At 29.6% G+C, this 21,993-nt stretch overlaps 2 protein-coding genes across 2 annotated transcripts; one reads left to right on the forward strand and one right to left on the reverse strand.

Moving 5' to 3' along the window:
• Positions 1–7,607: 7,607 nt before the first annotated feature.
• LOC126768111 (circadian clock-controlled protein daywake-like) lies at positions 7,608–16,498 on the forward strand. Its single transcript, XM_050486005.1, has 5 exons — positions 7,608–7,826; positions 13,739–13,967; positions 14,768–14,904; positions 16,012–16,161; positions 16,279–16,498. Exons 1-5 carry the CDS (start codon positions 7,757–7,759, stop codon positions 16,443–16,445), a joined length of 753 nt encoding a protein of 250 aa, XP_050341962.1. The 5' UTR covers positions 7,608–7,756; the 3' UTR covers positions 16,446–16,498.
• A 1,171-nt stretch (positions 16,499–17,669) lies between these two features.
• Positions 17,670–21,228, reverse strand: LOC126781904 (uncharacterized). The gene is made up of 10 exons (XM_050507027.1): positions 21,192–21,228; positions 20,898–21,120; positions 20,187–20,317; positions 19,859–20,113; positions 19,525–19,687; positions 19,203–19,363; positions 18,889–19,066; positions 18,482–18,790; positions 18,145–18,314; positions 17,670–17,977 (listed from the first exon to the last, which is right to left on the reverse strand). Exons 1-10 carry the CDS (start codon positions 21,226–21,228, stop codon positions 17,763–17,765), a joined length of 1,842 nt encoding a protein of 613 aa, XP_050362984.1. The 3' UTR covers positions 17,670–17,762.
• Between the last annotated feature and the right edge of the window lie 765 nt (positions 21,229–21,993).

A 21,993-nucleotide genomic window follows, 5' to 3' on the forward strand; every position in this document is an offset into this window, starting at 1 on the left:
AAATAAACATGATTTATCTAGTCTAATAATATGAAGAATCCGTAAACATCAACTCATTTACTTAATATAATGTTTTAAAAGCATTTTTTGAGAAAGGAAGACTTTTGTAAAATGATTAATAACCTTTTTTAGCATCTTTTATTACTAAATTGAACATCGATTTAATTAAAAATTTGGCGTTTTATCGCAGTAATTTATAAAACAGGTTTGCGGGCTTGCGCCTTGCGGTAAATTCGTTCTGTACACGCGACCGGCCGATATTGAAGGCTGATAATAAACGCAACTCATTAACTTCACTCACTGTTTTGCTCAGGCGCTTTTGTAATCGCTCTAATATTGGTAACGGCCATATTTACGCTTAAAAGCTTGTTGCATTTTCACCATTGTATTTTGATGTAAAATCAAATTAGATGCAAATGTTCTAGAACTGACATATCTAGCAATATAACCTCTGAAATGTTTTTCGTTGATTAGTTTAACTTAACAAAAACATTTCAAAGGGTTATCTTAGCAAAAACATAAAAATATACATATATTTATTCATAATATTGTAGCACAATTATTTATGGTTATTTGTACTATACCTTAGATTCATGCAAAATAGTGCTACAAAAACAGCAGTAGCATTAGATAAACACTGGAATTTTAACGCCGTGTTTTTCTGTAGTTTAGTTTAAGTGCAGAAAAACAAAGTGTGGATAAAAAAATACTCTGTTTTAATAGTATATAAATTAATGTTCAGGTTATTATTAAAAACATTATACAATAAGTATTATAGTATAACACTTTTAAGACAAATCTAAACTAGTTGATAAATTATTGATCTAAAGATAAAACGAATGAAAACATCTTATATAGCATAAGAACGAATGAACAAACAATTCTCAACAAATATTTAAAAAAGAAACAGAATCATATCTTGTAACTCGAATGTACTATCTAGTTTATTATTTATTAAATTTTCATTGTCTGAAAGATAATGACATGTTTAGGACAACATCTCATACCTTATTTATTTTTTAATCATAGTGATCGTCCCAACAGACAATGCAGAACGTGATTTATTTGCAAGCGATTTATTTTGGTCAGGTGATATAAAATTTTACGTTTGTAAAATTATGAAATGGGACAGCAATCCGACACGATTAGAAAGTTCAGGCTTTTCAAGGAACTGGATTAAAATTACTGTTGCTTCCAAATTGACCACTATGATATGAGACCAAGATGCAAACTTTAAATAAAATACGTAGGTTTACTTGTAATATAATAAGCTCCAAGAACGCTCCGATAATAATTTTACCTGTGAAATGAATAGTTTTTGTATTTTTATCCGGAGGAATCAATCGACATTCAATTTGTGTATCGAGGTAAATTATTTACTTGTTTATACAATAATAAATCTTAAATTATGCTGTCATTTTTGGTCTATAAAAATATGATAATGTCATTTTTATTCTATAAAAATAATAACGATGATCATTATTATTTTATATCAATTTATAATATTTTTTATCCCATTAAAGTAATAATAACATCATTTAATTAACAAATCAATATTTGCATTCCGATACGTCAATAGATTATAACTCTTTTTGTTTTAGATACTATAAAATAATGAGATATTTTTAACGATGATACCATAAAACAAGTTACCAATTTTATACTTACGCGACGAACAAGTTTCAAACAAGTTTCAAATCATGTATGACTGTTAACAGTGTTTTCTTTCATGCTGTCATTATAAAAATAATCCTAGCTTTGCCCGCGGTTTACCCGTTAAAATGCAATCCAGTATTATGAGGACTACCTATTCCACATTTTGTCAAATTTGTTGATTTACCCAATGGTTACTGCGCTGCCCCTCGGGGACGTAGCGTAGAGTTTAATAATAACCAATCTCTCTACGTCTAAAATATATTTTCAAATCGAATTGGTAGTCTCACATAAACGCGTTCAAACTTGAACGTTGGATGAAACAAAACAGTTTCCAACGTTTCCATTTCTAACTATGAAATGTGATATATACCAGAATATGATGGAACTGAAATTAATGTTACAATCCTTTGCAATAAATGAACAATATTCTTTAAATTTTTTTGTCTCTTTAAAATAACAATTGTACGATTATTATTATCAAAAATACGCTTATATATTATGTATGTTAAACTAACTGTACTTACAAAGGATATATGTAAATTTATATTTACGGAAATAATATGTATAAATATGTCATCTAATTTATTGAGATAAACATAATAAAAAAATTAAATGAGCTTTTGCCGGTCTTACACTTAACTTGTTTTAATTTTAATAGTTACGGTAAATTATCAAAAAATAATCACAGCTATTTTTTGGCTCATAAAATATACAAACAATAAACATAGTCGTATATACTTTCTTACTACTGATAACATGATCCAGAAATAACTATTATAGTATAATATGAAATAGTATATTTCACATTATAAAGTCATAACTGATATTATAATGTAAATGCGAAAATGAGTTCGTTTGCTTGTTACACTTTTACGTCTTAACTAGTTAACCGATTATCATGAAAATTAGCATAAACGTTATTGTTGGGGGTACAGTAAAACACATAGGGTGCCTAACATCTTAGATGCAGTCGAAGCCACGGGCAGAAACTATTTGTTTATAAAGTACCTACATTAAACATTATCATATTCCTCTTAAAACACAATTTTATGTTAAATACGGACAGAAAAATATTGTAATTTTTTTTTTAAGAAATAAATTCCCAAGAAAGGCATCGTCATTATTTTTAATGTTCAAACAAACCGGTTCGCATTTTAATATAAGCTCATTTTAATTAACAGCCAGTATTCGCGTAAATGGGATTCATATGTAATATTTATTTTAAAACTTTGGTTATAAGCGGCAGACAGCTCTCGGTATATAATGAAAAAAAAAAAAATTAACCCGAAATTAACAGACATAGGAAATTAGGACTTTTAATAGACGTGACTACAGCTTTAAAATTTTAATTAAATGTTACTTCGAAATTAGAGAAGAATATTTTGTTTTTTTTTTTAAATTTGTTTGCTTTAGTATTTTCTAACGACGCTGACGCTGACGCTGCGACCCTTAACACTGTTTTTTATTTGAGACGGAGCCAATTTGTTATCAAATGTAGCGTCCCACAATAGGGCCATAACCATCATCAAGACCAATTTGTAGCTCACGTAAGAACGTCGATGATGGCAAGATCAGTTTTTATTATATCATTTAGAAAATCGTGGCAGAAACACCTCAAGTCCATATACAAGAAGGACCATGTAAGCCAAACGAATTCTCCTTTAAGCAGGCATTTGTCTTCAACAGCACAGCGGTGTTCTCTGTTACATAACAATATTGAAGACAGCATTCAGCCAATCACCTGATTCCGCAATTAATATATGTGCCATTAGCAGTAAAGATGCTTAAAATAATAGTGCAAAAACATTTCTAAAATATATAATAGCCTATACTAGTGATACGTGACGTGACGTACTCAAATCACTCTTGTGTAGATAAATATTTCAAAATGTAAATTTTTTAAGTAATGTTATGTAAGTACTCACTAAACTTTGCTACACACAAATTATAATACATGGTGACACTATATATAATAATTTGTGTGTATAAAGATTAGTGTTAAAACTAATGGATCCCCAAGACACCGATAAGTTTTCAAAACCGTCGGTGACTATAAATGAGGATAATATTCATATTGTCTATTTTTGACAAGAATTGTTGTTATAAGAATGTTTGTATTTTTAGGCACCCTAGCTTCAGGTATAAATAATTTTAATGTTTATTTTTTTATCATGCATTAGTTCTTGAATCATTTGAATCCTTAAAAAACGCTTGTCACGAAATACAAAGAGCAGAACATCAAGGTAAGATTATACCTAAGAAACCTTAAAAAAATTAGAATAATATAATCGTAATTTATTAATTTTTATATGTTTGTGCTAATAAATACAAAGATAACTATTTCATTTCTTAGTATCAGCCTGTGAATGTCCCCGTGCTGGGCTTTCACGGTGCTTGGGTTTGGAGCTTATTCCACCAATAAATTAATAACAATAAGGATACCTTTAGTTTCCACCTCAATTAAATAAATATGTCTGTACATATCTGAGCAATGTCTCAACATTTACAAGCCGTTATTTTACGTTTTTTTTTAATTGGAAGCTTTAAAATAAAGATACTATTATGAAACCTAATAGATAGGAGTTACCTCTTTCCATAGACTCTGTAAGAATTAATAATCATTTATCTACTTCCCATCCATGTTGTGCACACACTTGAGCAGTATAATATTTCCTACATAATTGACAATTCTCTATTGAGAAAAGCCGCTGTGATCGAAATAAGTCAGGAGCACATCGTCAAAAATCATTAAATGTTAACATCTTTATATATTATTTAAGCCATAAACTGTATCACATTATTTTATTTATTAAAATAATAATAAATGTTCGGATATATCGATAATAGCGGATCTTCTGTCCGAACCGGAAATTTAATGTATTAATAATGTAATAATAAAATAATATAATAATATCTAATAATTTATTGGAACAAAAGACTTACATAATTATATAGTTACATCCAATAATGATATAATTGCTAGTATACAAAAGCAAAACATAAAAATGTCTACCTTAAACTAATTTTTAAATTATTTATGATGCAAATACCTAAAAGTTTGACAGCTTTAAAAATAAATAATATAACAAGTAGGTAGGTTCTTATAGTGAACTTCTGCTTATTTTTATTTCTTGTAATACCAATATAATATATTTTTATAGAAGGAAACGTTTTATAAAAAAAATTATACAGTTTTGACCTTCAGTATACTATACTAAATATAGATTATTAAAACAAGATAATTTAACAAGACTGCTAAAATTAGACACCAAAATTTTTTTCTTGCATTGCATTATAAATACACAAAGAAAATACACACAAAAAAAGTCTCCGAATTAAAACACATAACATATGGAAGTGTAATTAAACTAAGATTTAATTACGGCATTAAAAATTCTACTGACTTAAGGAACGTAAATTAAGGGTAAAGAATACGAAACCAAAAGTACTATAGTATAAGTATAATTGATACAATACTTTATGTCAAATGTCAATGTCTCTTCGTTTCCGCGCGGTTTCTTGAATGACCTGACTTAATATTCATAGTTCAGTACTATAATAAAAACTCCGTATTGAGGTTAAGTAGCATTATTTAACAGTCATTCATTTTTATATAGTTCGTTGTTAATTAAGAACAAAAGAAAAGAAAACATACAAGAACAGAAAACTTTTTCTATATATAGCATTTTTTTATTTATACCTTTGTTACTTTGCTTAACGAGTGATTATTTAAACAATTATGTCTTCTCCTTTCGAATGCCACATTAGTAATGAAAGAAAGAGCAAAATCAATGTTTAACTAAACAGCCGCTAATCTACTTTTATAAATAAGGCGGTAGAAGTTTCTAATACACATATTTTCATTTTATTTTAGCTATAGAAATATAGGCTGGAAAATGAGCCAACTGATGCTAAATGGTTACTATCGCCATAGATGCTGACACTTTAATACATAACCACATTTCATGCATTATGGGAATGAAGAAGTGCCTTTGTATAAAGCTTATTCAGTCTTTATACCAAAACACAACTGCCAGTTATGTATTGTTATTTAGTGCTAAATTAATTGACGAGTGGATGAGATACCTACAATACAAGCTTGCCCCAAAACCATACAATAAACCAAACCATGTGACTTGTGTTAAGGGGTTACCTATTTAAGTTTTAAATATATAAATATATGGTTAAATGCACAATTAAATATGATGCGAACGGAAGTTTTGTTAATATAAATTTTTCTCGGTTTTAACATTAATATTGCTAACTTTTATTTTTACATAAGACAGACTAAATAAGAATAAACTGCTAAAGCTAAGTGACTAACGTTTAGATCTTTATTCTAAATTATAATTGTGTAAACAACGTATTAAACAATAATTATTAGTTTATACAAAAAATAAAAAACATACAAATAAAATTGCTTTCTAAATGAATTTTCAACTTCACCCATGCATTTTATGAACAAATAAAAATATAATTTTGATGACTTTATTCTATTTTTAAATTGTCTCATAAATCTCGAAGTGCGTATTTATAAACATTATTGTTTATAATTTATAAATATTATATTATATTAATACAATAAGTAGTATTATATTAAGTGCCGAGATAGCCCAGTGGTAGTGCCGAGATGGCCCAGTGGTAAGAACGCGGGAATCTTAACCGATGATCGTGGGTTCAAACCCGGGCAAGCACCACTGAATTTTCATGTGCTTAATTTGTGATTATAATTCATCTCGTGCTTACGGTGAAGGAAAACATCGTGAGGAAACCTGCATGTGTCTAATTTCACTGAAATTCCACCACATGTGCATTCTACCAACCCGCATTGGAGCAGCGTGGTGGAATAAGCTCCAAACCATCTCCTCAAAAAGAGGAGAGGAGGCCTTTAGCCCAGCAGTGGGACATTCACAGGCTGTTACGGATTATTATATTATTGTTATTTATTTTTATTTTATTCAAATGGAACAGTTTTCGCTTTGTCAATATGTTAGTATATAAATTGGTGTAATGTGAAAAAGGACAGGCAGTAATAATACATATTTTATAAACAAATAAAATATGTTTTAGAAATTTTCCTATAGTCATTGTACTGCCACTTTTTTTTCTAAAATTTGGTTGAAAGATCATATACAAAATTTTGTTTTGCTGCTTCGAAAACTTCTTCGACCCTTGTACAATGTTCTTTTTGCTAAAATTACACGTCCTATAAATATATATAAAATATTTTGTAATGTTTATTTTCAGTCGATTCTGCTTTTTTTATGCAAATATATGCAATCTGTTATAATTAAGCTGTATTATATTTTATCTGATCGCTACGTGTTTGTGCTATTTTAGTATATGGTGCAACAAAGAAAGTCTTACTATTATGCTTGTCTTCAAAATTTAAATTAATTTGTAGCCTCGGCCGATTGCCCTCGTGTCTTTTTTTTTCTTACGATATATAATAATTTTTTCTATGCTGGCACATCTAAAAGTCAAGAATTAGAAGTTTATAATACAATATTATCAAAACCACTTTTCGAAGCATTTATCCAAAACTTCGTATGGAAGTCCTAAGAAAATCCTTTAGGAATAATGTCAAACATATTGCTTACAAAAAATTAACTTTTATTTACGTCATTTTGCAGTCCACAGTTGACAATGTGACGTATCGAATACCGTAATAGTAGTAGTAATAATAAAGGTATTTCACAACTTTTCGGTTCTACAAACGACTTAGCCAATCGGTATACGATCAAGTACGATTCTCGCATAATAACGACATAAAAATGTCCTCAAATAGTTATTGATTGAAATTTCTTTTAAACTTGAACATTTTTACCTCGCGTGTACACAGATTCTCACTATTGTTTTTTTTTCTTGCGTATTAGGGCCTTAAGAATAATATCTGGTCTAACCCTAGTGTAATATTGGTAAATATAAAAAAACTACAGGAAAATATGTAGAAATAGCTCGTCAATCCTGTCAAGGTACACGGCTTCGAACGTCAAGACAATAAATATGAAGCACAACACTCGTTTCGACGCAGTAGCTACTGAGCTCTTGTAAAAACCAGATCAGTACTTCACTTCCTGTACAAAAGCCCATTACTACTATGAACTATTTAATAGCATTCGCCGTTCTTGTTGGGTTCTGTCATGTAAGAACTGAAGATGACTTTTTACGTAAGTTTCTATTATTATTATTAAATTTATTTTTTTAAATATTTTATAAATAGTAAATTCAGTTATATATATTCGATACATAATTAAATGTTAGTTGCTTTAAAACATTTACTATGTTTTGATTTCAATTCTAAATTTAATTCTAGGCGACGACTATAATAGCGGTAAGCTAACATTTGTAACATGTGACTATACGCGCATTAAGTATAAATATTATTTAATAGAAAGATTTAATATCTCTTTTATATCAAAAAATAAAAGACAAGCTATATATTTCATAACAGGAGCCCAGGGGCAGTTGGAAGCAACAATTATTATTACTATTGTTCAATGAGATTTCTAACATAGTTCTATTTTTAGTGCCCCTACATTTCTGTTAAACAAATTAAGTTTATTTTGTTATTTATGCATAAAGAGGATTATTTATCAGAAATAAAGATATTATACAAATGCATAAAAAGTACCATCTAAAAAGGCATTATTAAAATTAAATATTTTTCTAATGAATAATCTTCAATATTTTAATTCTAATACAATATCCTTTCAATAAAATTGACACTGCGTGATTAATATTCTGCTTATGTGTTCCGCAAGCGGCTTCGCACGACTGAGGGGGACGGAGGAGGTGTTAGGTACCCTTTATCCATTTCTGTACCCATCGTTTGAGTAGTTAAAACTTTATAGCGTAACAAACAAATAAACTTACTTCTGCATTAAGTAAGGATACCCTCGTTAAACTTTAACAATTTTTCTCAATAAATGGGCTAATCTAATAAAATAAAATGATATAAAAATAACCGGCAGATAGATGACATTATCACGTTCAATAAAAAATCCCTTAGTAATAGGACATATATATATGCATATTTAAATTTGAAGCAATTCTATTAGCGCTGCATCGAAATATTATTTTTCATAAACGACTGGATCGAGTCAACCTTCGGTATGAATTTATTAATAAAGTATGTAATTACAATACTAAAACTATAAATAGTTTTATTACGTAACACACGTACAACAAAGATAAGTAAAATGTGGTGAGATTTTTCTTTTAAAAATCAAATGAATTATATTTATTAACTTTGAAGTACAAAAATAATTAATATATTGCCTGTAACTGATGGTCTTCTGGTGAAAATTACGATTAACATACACAATGTCATTATATATTACACGAATTAAATCTGATCCTGTTGATAACACATATGTATAATTACAAACATAATAAATTAAAAATATAAGCTGTAATCAGTAATACTAAAGATTTGTTGTTAATTGTAAATAACTTTTAAATTTTTCAATCAAGTTCAAGTGTGCCAGTTGAACTTGTTTCCGTAGCTAAAATTTTAAATCGTTTTAAAGCCATAAGCATGCATGCAACATAGTGATATAATGGCACAAATTCGATCCTGACCCTTGGGGGATGGACGAGGACGGCAATAATTAGTGTCGTACGTACAACACAAGTTTTACGCTAAACTGAAGGAATATTAGTAATAAAAACAGTCGTTGCTTGTATTAAAAGGTTTTTTTTTTATAATTGTCTTTAAAGAAATAATTAGTGATTTATAGCGAAAATTATCATTATGTACAGAAAAGTTTCGTTTGTTTGTTAATGTTTTATTCGGTCCCACAGAGAAACTACGATATCGATTGAGAAGAACCTTTCACATAATCTTTCACTTTACTGGTGGTAGGGCTTTGTGCAAGCTCGCCTACTACTCTACCGCAAAACAGCAGTACTTGGTATCGTTGTGTTCCGGAAGGGTGAGTGAGCGTAATTACAGGCACATGAGACATAACATCCTAGTTCCCAAGGTTGGTGGCGCATTGGCGATGTAAGCGATGATTATCATTTCTTACAATGCCAATGTCTATGGGCGTTGGTGATCACTTACCACCAGGTGGGCCCAGCATCATATACTCATCTGCCTACCTATTCTTTAAAAAATATATATATTTTATTGGTGAGATAAATGTAACCTAATGAATAGTTTATATATTACATATTTTTAAGCTAAAAAAGGCGACATATAAAATCATTGTGTGTTAAATTTGCAAAAAATTGTACAGTAATATATTAAGAAAACATTTTAAAATATTCGGTATTCTATAATTTTGTATTTGTATCACAAATTAAACACATGTTAACTCATTGATGATTGTCAAGATTTGAGGCCGCGAACATAAAAAAATAAATAAAAAAATAAATACTGAAGAAATTTTACAGAAATATTCACTAATTTAAAAAAAGAAGAAAAAATTGAAAAAAAAAAACAAATGAAACACAATTGTTGTTTTACTTAACCTTTGCAATTTGAACCAATGTTTTCTAATAAACTATGCTTGAAACAATACATACAAGAATAAGGCTCTAAATAGGCATGCATTAAGATGAAAGCTGCATCGGATTGGATTTTCTCTATCGAGAATATTTTCATTAATTTTATTTAAATCTTTTTAGTATATTTATTATCATATTTGTTTGGGACCATGTTGGTCCCATAGAGTAGAATAGAACAAGTCATCCCGTTAGTGTCTTAAAAGCAGACAAAGGATTTTTTTATAAAGCGCTTAAGTTACCTATATGGTGGTGGGAAAAAAGGATTTCCATAGAGGGTTAGAGTCTCGCAGAGGCCATAAGAAGTTGCAAAGTGAACATGCAGTTTACACACTGTGGCTACCCATAAGAAATAGTAAAAGGTCAAAAGAATTACGGCACTTATTTTTGACAAAATACAGGTCTTTTTATTAGGCCTATATTTTAAATCTGTCGGTTTATTATCTGTCCTTATATTATATATTATGATGGCTAGAATGTGAACCAGTCTGAAAAACCCTCGGAATATTAAGTATTATATTTACTTTGCTACCCTTAGTCCAATTTGGGACAAGTATTAATTTATTCATATTCTTATTATGGACTATCCAACACCAGTTCGAGCATTTTTTTAATATGCCTTTATTTTTATTTATCCCTCAAATTCAATTAAATAAAAATAAACTCTCAGATACAGATTTACGTGGAGTTTCCAAGGTTTTTATTAGATCTCTTTATAAAAATCAGCTAATTTGTTGTTGCCAACATATTCTTTATTAATTAATTGGAAGCAATCGAATACTTTTCTCAATCGAAAATGTTATACTTTAACTCATGTTAAATTCCATTCACGTTATATAATCGTTACAACTATATTCCATTTTCTCTTAAAACAATTGGATCTTGTAGTCCGTTATTGTGATAATAATAACTCAAATATTTTACAACCCCTCTTATTACCTCCGTTGGCAGTTTCGTTATTCGTCCAGGGAATTGGAATTGCGATCCAATAGGATAATGCTGCATTCCCACAGCCTAATAATAATACGAAGATTCAATATTTTTTTAATATCGACTAAGTAAAATATATAAAAATTTTAATTTATTACATAGTCACTCATAAAACTGATCTGTAGTTAAAAGTCAGTAAAGTTAGTTTTTCAATGCAGTAAGGCAAAACAAGAATAGAAAGGAACTCAGTTAGTAATTAACTTTAATATATATAAAGTTTGAATTTAATAGTGAATTATAATAGGCTTTAAGTATTGTATATAATTTTACGGGCTACATAATTAGTTTTGTTATATGTCTCATCCACATTTTCCAGATTAAAATGGCAATTAATGCCAAACACTGTTTCTAATAGTTTTTCTATTTGTGTATTATCTATGCGCATGCGTACATCCTTACACTTACGTAGTTTATGTACCTTATATACACGACTATATATGTACAACAAATGTCCACAATACAGTGAATTTAAATAGATACAATCAATTATCTAGATAAACAGTAAATAGAAAATATCGAGCTAACCACAAAACATTTCGTGTCACGTATTTTTCTTAGAATAAATATTCCAAGAAGTATAAATGCAGCTAATGAACGTTGTGGAAAACCTACGTTTTACCTACGTTTTTTAGTACCTACGTACTTATTAACTACAAACAATGGTGACTTAATTTATCTTTTTGTATATCAATTTAAAAAAAAAAAGTCAATGATAACTATCTATCATTAAGTTGTAATTATGTTGAAAATTGTATGTATTTACTAGTATATATCATTCTATAATATAATTGTCGCAAATATTACTTAAATTACCAATAATCCGTGACCGTTTATTTCGGTCAAATTTATAAATCTAGAAATTATATAATTGGGTTTGAAATGAAGTTTAAGCTAATATAATAGTTATAAAATATATTTTTGTGAACAGCAAATTCTGTTTGATTTGGATAATGATGATGCATACATTACCTACTACTGATCTAATTCATATTTAGAGCCAAATCGTAAGAGCCGTTTCCGAGATACATAATATATATATATATATATATATATATATTCTTCTCAGCACGCCACACTTTTGTACAATATATTTTGCAGATCCAGATAAATTATATTATATAAAGAACCTTTTTATAATATAACTATTGCAATGAGGTCATTGGGGACGAAATGTAATATCTATATCTTTTGATAATTGCTGTAATCGTTAGTGCAATATTAATGCGTATAATAAATATATTATAAGTAAACGTAATAAATACATCAACTATATTATGTTCATTTTTTCCTATTATAATGAACACAATTACGAAATAATAATAAAATCTGAAATAAAATCGATAGCCAAGTATTCATCTATAAGAAGTTGAATTTAATAATCATCATTGACTATTTATCACCTTAATCATTTGAATTTAACAGACGTACGTACCTATTCATAAGTATTTCTAATTTTTTACATTTGGCAACTTATCTTTCTGAATATTAAGTACCTATTTACATACCTTAGATTCATTAGTTTTTTATGATATATTCGGTCCAGTTTGGTTGTCGACCCAGACAGTTAAAATTCTGTCTGTTCTGAAATACTCATATCATATGGCAATTGTTTTTTTAGGTTTCTACCAAAACTGTAATCTTATAGCTTACGATGTCCTATACTTTTTAGCCAAAGAAGGGTTATACATTTGGTCTTTTTCCGTTATAGTTTATAAGATACTAGCTGACCCGTGCCCACTTCGTGGGGCGGTAAGCATTTTTACTTGTGATGTGAAAATTGTCTCGCATATTTGATATTTAAATTATCTCTTAAACAATGCAACCGTTAAAATTTAAGTTAAAATTTAGAATAAACCGAAAAAAAGATACTTATCTAAATAAATTTTCCTTAGTAAAACTTTTTTGTGGGCATTATCAAGCTCTACAACTTTTTTCTAGAGCTCAATCATATATTTCATCGCTAATGCAGCATTCGTAAGAAACGTTCGACCGTTTTTTCTCCGACTTGGCAAATCCCACTACAACGAAAAAGTCTTTTAATTTTTCGGGTAATAATTTTTTTAATATACATCCTATGACAAATGATGTGGCTTTCTATTGGTAAATTAATTTTCAAAACCCCCTAAAACCTCACAAACTTTACCTCTTTATAATATTAGTATAGATAGCGAATTTTACCAACGCAGTAGATGAAAAACTAAATTAAAAAAATTAATTATTTTTTACGATTTTTTTTTGTAATCCTTGTCGTAAATAAACTTTTAGTCGTCACTGACTGTTCCTCGTGACTTTACATTTAACAGATTTGATTTTAGATATAGACATGTTATCGATCTATAATCGACATTTTATATCATTTATCATAATCGGTTTAATATTTTTATATGTCTGCAACAATGTATTAAAATAATCCAATATCCCGACGATAAAAATGATTAAGTATTTTTTACAGATCAAATGAATTGCCTCGTATCTTGTGACTTTATTCATATGACTTTTGTGACAAGAAATAAAAGATCGTATCTTCTACATTGGTTATAGGTGATTTATACACATATTTGTAGAATATATTATTTTGTAGCTGAATATATCCACCCGTGCAATTTGAAGGAGAAAGAATTTGAAAAATGTGTAAAACAACAGATAGAAGAAAGTCTTCCGTACTTCTCAAAGGGCATTCCGGAGCTTGGAGTTACTTCGGTGGATCCAGTAAATTTGGACGATATATCAATTGACGGAAATGGTCTTAAATTAAAATTCAATAAAGCGCAAATGCACGGACTAAGTCATACGAAACTGACGAAACTAAAGTAAGTGATAATGTTGTACTCATTTCAAAAGTTTTAATAAAGCAATAGCCTCGAAAGATCTGCTACGCTGGGCCAAAGCCTACTTTCCTTTGGAGGAGAAGGCTTGGGACTTCAATGAGGGTTGGTCGATACACATGCAGGTTTGCTCACGATGCTTTATTTAACCTACTGGTGGTAGAGCTTTGTGCAAGCTCGTCTGGGTAGGTACCACCCACTCATCAGATATTCTACCGCAAAGCAGCAGTACTTGGTATTGTTGTGTTCCGGTTTGAATGGTGAGTGAGCCAGTGTAATTACAGGCACAAGGGACATAACATCTTAGTTCCCAAGGTTGGTGGCGCATAGGTGATGTAAGCGATGGTTAACATTTCTTACAATGCCAATGTCTAAGGGCGTTTGGTGACCACTTAGCATCAGGTGGCCCATATGCTCGTCCGCCTTCCTATTCTATAAAAAAAAAAATAACCGCCTAGCACGAGATAAACTAAAAACACAAATATTACATATACTTATATACTGTTTTTATTATTTACTTGAGATTATACATCTCTTACAAAACACAAAATTGTATATTAATTGATAAAAGAAGATGCAACAATTTAGTAACAATTAATATGATCGTGAGCCAATTTATTGACGCTAATCAATTTATAAATATAACAATGAAATAATTATAATTGTTACTCGAATGAATCAAGATTTGCATTGTGAAAAAACAAAGTATATTGTATTGTATGCTAATTATGTATAACTGTTTGTATCTATACATATATGATTGAAATATTAAAAAAACCTACTAGAGTGGAGCTTGGACAAGACGAAGAGAAATTTAATCTTGGAATAATAGCAAATCTGAGCTTAACAGCCAAATACAACGCTGATGGTAAAATTTTAATACTTCCTATCAAAGGTGACGGAGACGCTGTTATAACGTGCAGTAAGTTTCAATACTATACTTACATTACAATAATATTTATTTATTATTACATATTTCATTTTTTTTTTTTTTTTGTATTATTTATATTTTTTTCCATATTTACAAAAAAAATATACTATCAGATAAAATCAAGTTGAAAATAAACTAAGCTACATACACTGTAGAATATAGTAATATGAAATCATATGCAAAATGTGTAAATATAAATGATTGTGTTTGTAAAAATCGTATATATTTACTAAAATTAAACAATATTTTAACTTATTTGGAAATTCGCATTTAAATAATTTGAGATCCTAAATCCTAATATATTACAATGAAAAATGTATTATTTCACATCACTGCTTGGTATGCAATTAGTACCTACGCTTTTGTCTAAAAATATGTCGCTACATCCTGTCTAATAACCTAAATTAGTAATTTGACATTTCTTTAACTAAAATTAATTGCTGAAGCACGAGAAACAATACGAGCAATGTCTTAACTTTTTATTTTTCACCTACAATAATATAAAAATATACTGATATTTAAAATTCAGCACGAAAATAACTTCACGGAAATAACTTACTTCTTATGGATGAAGTACGTTATTTCCTTGATAAAGAACTCACTAGACTAGCACTCACTCTACGTAGTCGGTAAACACTGAGAAAGGTTAGACACCACTAAGCTCTTTTTTCTATTGAGTTCTACAACTATAAATGGAATATAATACATAAGTATAATACAAGATGTAATATAATAAATATCAAACAATGATTGGTTTTACATCACGCTTTGTCTATTAATTCATTCTCAACATTCATTCTCCGCCCTCATCAATTTACATTATATAAATTAATTTTATCAGAATCAATATAAAATGTGATGTAAGATAATACTTTGTAATATTCTTTTATTTTCATGTGTATAAGTTAACTGTAATATATATGTAAATGCTCCAATCAATTATTCAAAATTACTTAATACCTAATGATGGAATGGAATGGAAGCCCCGTTACATTCCGTTCCATTCAAAATCGACCGAATCGTTAGATGGCTGATTGACCCCTACAGAATTATAGACTATTTCACATGTACATTAATGCATACATTTTTTTTACACAGAAAACATTGAAGTTGAAATTAACAGTAAATTTAATCACATTAAAAGCAGTAAAGGAATTCACTTCAAGCTGGTGACACCGAACTACAAATATGATATTCAATCTACGACATTTAAGTTGGATAATTTGTTCAACGGCAACAAACAACTTGGTAAAAACATTTATATTCTACTTTTTTTTAAATTTATTTATGAAGAATAGTCTAAAAGATCTAGAGATAATTTTTATGTTTATATCATGATATTAACATTTGGTCATCTTTTTTCAGCGGATGCAACTTTGAAATTTGCAAATGAAAATTGGCGACAACTTATGGATGATTTGGCTCCTCCAGTTGTGAAACAGATTGTTAAGACTATTATCAAAACTATTAACAAATTCTTCTCAAAAGTCACTATCTCTCGCATAATTAATGGGTACACACAAACATCTTAAAACTGTAACAAAATTTTTGTTATTTAATAAATAATTAAAGTGATCTTGAGGAATATTGTTATTTTATTATATAGTATTTTTACTTAACTCTTCATGTTATCGTCAAAATCAATGACTATGAGTTTATGATTTAATTGAAATAAATATCATTCAAAAATAACTAAGTAATTTATATAACTTGCGTAAAATTTTCCATAACATTATGTATCGAAGGTGGATGCATACCTATGTAATTAATTAATCATAATGTCGTCACAACCGTACGATGCTTAAGATAATCTTTTATCCGTTGTAATGGATATTATTAAAGAATAATATAGATATTCATTTTTTGATACGCTACAAAGGTAGCGTATCAAAAAATGAATATCTATCAGGAAAAAGTTTTCCAAACAAATTTATACAACTTAGTACAAAAGACTGTGTCAAATTAATTAATTAAGTACCTATAAGTTACTTAAAGTTTCATTAACAGCGGCGAAGGTCAAGAATCCGTATCAAATTTATCAATGACCTTGATCGAATAATAAGGGCATAATCGAATTAGCAATAAGAATAAATAAATTCCTTATCGTCGTTAATTAAAGGTGATTGACTTGAAATAAAATTTAACAATACTTAGTATCATTAGCTTCCGGTATGAAGGGTGAGTAAGCAGGTTAAACTAGAGGCACAGTGGACATAACAGGGCTGAAATATGATAATGATTGTTGAAAATATCTATGTAGATCCTTATTCTACCCGTGAGAAGCCCGAAAGGGTAGCTAGTATACTGGTTATAAGGTATTATTTTCATTCACAGTTTACTATTGTAAACATATAATAAAAGGATTAGTAATGTAATAAAACACTTTTATTAAAACTAATACAATAAGTTAAGCAATAATTATAATTATCATTAGCAGATCAATAATACGTCTTAATTCTAACGACCCAGAGCAGTTATAATTAACCAGACTAGCATCGAGGGATTACCGAGACAAATATTTTTTTCATACTGGATGTTGTTGTGGATCCCCAATGTGTTCGAAAGACTCGTAAAATATTCAGTTCAGTTTATTATAATAAACTTTTTGTCGGCTCGATGTAGAAATCTTCATCAAACATGTCACATAATTACGAAAAATTTCTGTCTAAGAGTAACAATATTAAACAAACAACTTTTGATCCATCAACATCTTTATATACATTTACATTAGATTTTAATTCATTCAAAAGCAGACAAGGTTTTTTACAGGAAATAATTGACCGTAAAATCGATGACGTCAAGGCCTTTTTAATTTACATTTTCCGATGATGATTTAAACCTTTTTTAGTTTATTCGTTGCTGCTACTACTTTGAATACTACCTGAAGTGGCAGCGCGTCTTTGTAGGGCATATTCATCTGGAACTGTTGACTTCTTTGTACAATAGAAATGATGTAACCAAGCTCGTCTGTACGCGATAACACCAATTATAACTATAACAAGACCTGATAGACCTACAGATAATCCGATAACACTAGCTTGGAATTGATAATTGCGGTGTTGATCTGCAAAAATACAATTTATATAGCTATGGGATATTGGGTATGAGGTTATTTAGCTTCATTTTTAATATTATAAATGTTATAACATTTCAATCAAACCAATATATTTTCAATGAATCAAATAATAGAACACACAGTTTTATGAATCCAAGCTTAACATATTATCTCACCATTAATATACACCAGTATAGTATCTCTAGACTCAAAAACCTCGTTGTCAACTACGGCTGCACATGTCCAAGCTCCGACATCATCCTCTTCAATTGTCAAAATACTTAACGAACAATCCCCAAAATTAAGCTCTCTCTCAGGAGTAAAGTAATATCGATTTAGTACTGCGCTAAAATAAAATTGACAATTAAAATCAATATTTAATTACCAAATCTTTATCTTCTTATGAAACTTTTAATAATTTAAGTTACGGCTCGAATATAGTGATTTTTTGGAATCTATGTAATGGAATACTATAAAATATCTTTTTTCGTATTAATTGTTTAGAAAACTTACTTTTCAGGTGTAATAGACGAATCGATGCTCATGCCGACAAATTTTGGTGACAAAAATCGACAGTATTTTAATGGTCTTCTACCATTCGCCGTATGGCAATACAATGTTGCATTCCCTCCTATCTTCACCGGCACCTTTTTCTGATTGGCAGCTAATGGTCCTGTGACTCTTACTTGAACCGTGTCAGTCATTTCCAAACCTAAACTTGACCGTGGGCCCATGGAACATAACCATCTACCGTCGTCTTCACTCGAGGCATGTGCGAAAGTTATACCACAATGACCAACAACGAGGCTTTCGCCGGTATACCTAAAATTTACATTATTTATAGTTGTTTTTACATACTTTGAACACTACGTTTATATTACAACGTGAAGAAAACTAAGCTTTAATGACAAGATAATTACCAAAACAGCTGTTCCTCGCTAACAAGTTTCACAGGAGTAAATTGAGTTCCATTGGGGTGTTGGAACCAACAATAAGACAAAGAAATAGCGGAATTACATGTTATTGTAAATGAAGAATCTTCTTGAACAAATATCGTTCTTGGCTTGTCTTCATTTTTTTCTTTTCTAATTAACGTGGCTGTGAAAGATGAAAATAAAGTATTTAAAGAACCTATTTAGATTTTAAGATGTCTCTGTAAAAATAAATGTTTGAAAATGTAATTAATATTTAATGTATCTATAAACTGTCACAATTAACTTACAACTAAAAGTACGCGTGACACTTATTAAGGCTTGCATAGGGGTCTGCTGCTGGATCTGAGTTCCTACAAACATTTGCACTCCCACGGAACAACGCCATGTTCCGTAATCTTCGGAGGTTGGCTTCTCTATTGTCATTCCACATTGCTTCAGAGCAAAGCCTTTGCCGTAGTAACTACGAACGTAAATATTTAATTGCACAAAATACCATGATAAATTTTATACTTTACCTTATTAATCATAATAAATATTTACTGCTTAAGATTTTTTATTCATTTATTACCAATAATAATTAAAAACGTAGGACTTAAATATGTATTGATGACTATTTATTACCTATGACTACCATCACTAAGTCCGTCAATCACATTGTATCCATAAGGATTAGATGTTCTTTGAAAACGACAAAAAGTTATATTTTTTGTCGTATGCAAAATATTGCAGTAAAGATGTAAACGATGAGCCGTATCGCGAACATATCCAACATCCAAGTGTTCAGCTGCAAGTCATTACAAAAGTATTTGATAAAGATTTTATAAAATAACTAAATGTGCAAGTTACGTTACGTCACACATTTCGAATAATCACAAAAGAATAGAAGTAAATCGTCTAACACATTATATTTCATGAGCAAAGTTTATATAATGTGAATTATAAATTCTAAGCTTACTTTGCACAGTTACATGTCTTTTAGCTTGGACTTCAGACACAGTTCCGGGCAAACCTAAATAGATTTCCCAATTTCCCTGAACAGCTCTCGTCGTTCGATCTAAAGTCACACTGCATTTACCAGATACTAGTGAACTTTCCGAAAAGGGCTTCGCTACAACACAATATGCATTGTCTAATGATGACAAATCCACTTTAGTTTGCGTTTCTCCATCTTGGAGCGATATAGGCGCTGCTGTGTACGTGTTTGTTTTTTCTATAAACAAAGCAAAATTTGTAAATAATAGAAGAAAAACAAAATATAATAAGTAGATTTTAATACCACTCACCTAGCACAGTAACTTCGATCCATCCTGTAATTGATTTCCTGCCTTCAGATGCTGTCAGGCGCCAGCGACCTTCATCGTCAAATGTAATGTTTCGTACTCTAACACTACAGCCATCATTCCATCTTTGATACCTTTAAAATAATGTATAAATATTTTTTTATAAAAAACTCTGAATTTAATATACAAAATGTTTTGCGGATTTATTTAATAAGAAAGTTTTACATAGGTAGGTGTTTGTTTTTAAATTGAGACAGCTTAAAATAAAATTAAGTTGACTTTAATTTTATTTTGGCTCTCATTTTTATATTTTTATTAATAAATATTAAGTTATTAAACTTTTGATCAAAACTCAGCGCCATTCAAATAGTTCTCAATAATATTTCGAATATCGAATTATATCATAAAATAATAAATATCGTTGTACATTATATATCGTTATCTGCAATGAACCACTTGGATCTTAACCGTAGATCTTCAAGCGCAAGCGCCACAAAATTGAAAGTGCCCGATTTCAGATGTAATTTATCGTGCCTTTACGAAGTAAAGGTAACAATATCGTGTAAGCCTGCATAATGTATCAGAAGATATTCTGCCACAGTTATATCCACCAAACCCGCAATGAAGCAGCAGTGATGCAATAAGTATCAAACTTTTATATAATATAAGTTATTTCTAAGCATTTGAAAGCTAATCATTGAAGTGCTTACTCACTTACTACTAGGCGGTGAGCTTATATCAAACTTAAATCCTCGCGGATCAGTTACAGTACAAGAGTTTTGATTCTCCAAAGATAGTAGCAACTTCATGAGAACTTCATTTCCTTGTGCAACATTAATAGCTGACGGCCATCCTAGACCATTTTGAGCGGCGAGTTCATTCTCCAGGGTTATTGGGAAAACAGAAATCTTCACACACTTCACATTTTGTAATAATCCTGTTAGCAACGTTATTAAATTAAATACTATGTAGGTAAACTAATTTTAATCAGTCATCCGGTAATCTTACCGAAGAAAAGATAACACAATAAATATTTTGGAGCCATTTCACTTTTAAATGACGGCTACTGCAATGACCTGCACTAGGCAATGTGACTGCTACCGCAATGATACACTTGTTTGCGATTATTTCTTTTATCAATTCAAATAAGCTAACTGATACGAGGGTTGTTCGATAAGTCAATGACCTTTCTGTAAGTAAAGTTTAATTACAATTATTATGAAAGTGATTGCTTCTATAGATTTAATAGTTGGTTTATCAAATACCTAATACAGTTTGCTTTTTTTTCGATAGCAACAACATTTGTTTGTATTCATTAAATAGATTTTGTTTGAGATGAATAACTATTAAAGAAAGAGAAAAAATATTCGATTCAATTCGTAAAAAAATTTTCGTCTTACAAGGTACAATACTGTTGCAAAACCAATAATATCCCTTCAAGAAAGACCAGAAATGTCACAACAATTGGGTCACCACAAAGTTGCAGTATAAAAAAAAATACACACAAATGAAATTGAAATCCTTACAATAATAGTTATATGTGAAATGGAACTTTATAAGCCTACATGCGAAGTGCGTCTGGTAAAATATTGTTATCACCGACTAAAACACTGATATACCTAATCAGTTATAATTAAAAGTAATAATATTATTAATTATTCTATTTGAAATAGATAAAAACATAGCGTAGGGTATATTTTATAAATATACTATCTTTTATCACCAGATCAAATCCTAATTTTAATTTTAATCATTGCAACATCAAGCCCCCGATGTTTCAACAACTGCTTCAGAAACAATTAATCACTTT

The sequence above is a fragment of the Nymphalis io genome, chromosome 4, assembly GCF_905147045.1.
Source record: "Nymphalis io chromosome 4, ilAglIoxx1.1, whole genome shotgun sequence".
In the NCBI taxonomy this organism is placed as follows: domain Eukaryota; kingdom Metazoa; phylum Arthropoda; class Insecta; order Lepidoptera; family Nymphalidae; genus Nymphalis; species Nymphalis io.